At 38.9% G+C, this 1894-nt stretch overlaps 1 protein-coding gene across 1 annotated transcript in view; it reads left to right on the top strand.

Moving 5' to 3' along the window:
• Nucleotides 1–1894, top strand: part of TMPRSS11E (transmembrane protease, serine 11E) — a 55797-nt gene that overhangs the window by 27644 nt on the left and 26259 nt on the right. The window contains exon 4 of the mRNA XM_006873786.1: nucleotides 663–826. Coding sequence (XP_006873848.1) covers nucleotides 663–826 — 164 coding nt within the window. The remainder of the gene's footprint in view (nucleotides 1–662; nucleotides 827–1894) is intronic.

Below are 1894 nucleotides of genomic sequence, written 5' to 3'. Positions count from 1 at the left end.
GAATATCATGTTTTCTAAGGTGGAGGGTCAGAGAAAAAGAAGAAGACCCCCAGTGAGATGGATTGGCAAAGTGGCAACATCATTGGGCGCAATCATGGCAACAATTGTGAGTTTGGCCCAGTATTGGGCAGTGTTTCGTTCTATTGTATATAGGGGTCGTTATGAGTTGGTACCTACTAGATGGCACCTCACAACAACTATATATATGATAATGGTAGCTTCATAGGATAAGCAGTGGATTTCAAATCACAAAGTGGACGGTTTGAACCTACCAGCTGCTCCATGGGGGAAAGTGGGAAAGATGAGACGTTCTGTTCCCGCAAAAGATTTAAAATCTTCAAAACCCTATAAGGTCACTGTGAGTTGAAACTGAATCCAAGGCTCTTAAGAACAACAGATATATTTAAGTAGGCTCCTTTTTAGTAAGGAGACTAGAATTATGCCTGTTTATTTTAAAGGGTTTGAGTTGAAGATGGATTCTGTACTTGATCAACAATAGGATTATAGAGGGAAATAAGTTGAATATGTTAAATTGCATTTACCTCTTTCTGTGTGTATGTGTTTCCATGAGTGACTAAGACAAAACAAATTGTGATGCTACCATAAATCGTATTTTGGGCTATTTCTTTAAAATTCCTTTTTCCTTTTGTATTGATCCACAGTCAAGAGGATTATGGAATACTGGCTCATATGCTGCTAATTTTTAAATTTCGTTCTACTGAAAATCCTGAAAACATAAATAAAAATATTCATCGCTTTCTACATGAGAAGTTGCAACATGCTATAGGACCCCCTAAAGTAGATCCTGAGTCAGTGGAAATTAAAAGTAAGTATAGTTTCCTTGTTTAGTTTACTTTACTTACATAGAACAGTTCAATGTTGGACTCGCACATCATTTTTCATTTTTGTATTTGTTTAAAAATATCCTTTAATCCTGGGGTCTTGTTATTAATCAAAAATGTCTCTGAAACTAATACTAGAAAATATTCTCATATTTAAAGGTACTATATAAGCTTATGCCTTCCATGCAAGCCCATCAATGACTTCTGGGCCTGAGTTCTTTTTTTATATTAATCTTTATACCTTAGCTATGTTGTTGCTATTAACTTTCATTAAGTCAGCCTTATTTTGCATGTGACCCCATACACAATAAACAAAATAGTCCTTTGTTGACTTTTGAAAGTAGGTTGCCAGCTCTTTCTGAATCTTGTTCAACATCAAAATTAGCCTCCATTAACAGATTATTGCTGCATATGAGGTATCTCTTGCATGGAAGGTGAAAATTCTATCACTAAACTTCCATTGCCCACTATGTTGTTGTTGTTGTTAAGTGCCGTTGAGTCGATTCTGGCACATAGCGACTGTATAAGGTTTCCAAGGAGCAGCTGTTGAGCTTGAACCACTGATTTTACAGTTCAAATGACTTTGCAGTCTGATGCAATAGACCACAGCACCATACCAGGGTAGGGTAAGTAAAATATGTTGCTACTAGGGTTTCTGTTCATACATCCCAGGGATAATTGCAAGCAAAACATGTCTCTGAGATCCATAGATGACAGCAGACAAATTCTCTCAGTAATTCATTTGTTATGAATCTCAATAGGGTACATGGGGCGGGGAGGGGGGGGGGAGGCGAGGAAGTCCAATAAAAACAGTGGCTTCTGAGGGGATCTACTTCTTGTTGTTGTTAGGTGCCATTGAGTTGGCACCAACTCATAGCGACCTAAATGCACAGCAGAACGCAAACACTGCCGGATCCTGGGCCAACCTCACTAATGTTGCCATGCTTGAGTCCATCAACGCTGCCACTTGGCCAGTCCATCTTGTTGGGGGTCTTCCTCTTTTTCTCTGACCCTCCATCTTACCAAACATGATAGCCTTCTCCAGTGACTGG

Source organism: Chrysochloris asiatica, unplaced genomic scaffold (assembly GCF_000296735.1).
Source record: "Chrysochloris asiatica unplaced genomic scaffold, ChrAsi1.0 scaffold00254, whole genome shotgun sequence".
Classification (NCBI taxonomy): domain Eukaryota; kingdom Metazoa; phylum Chordata; class Mammalia; order Afrosoricida; family Chrysochloridae; genus Chrysochloris; species Chrysochloris asiatica.
This window is presented reverse-complemented; position numbering and strand designations above follow the sequence as displayed.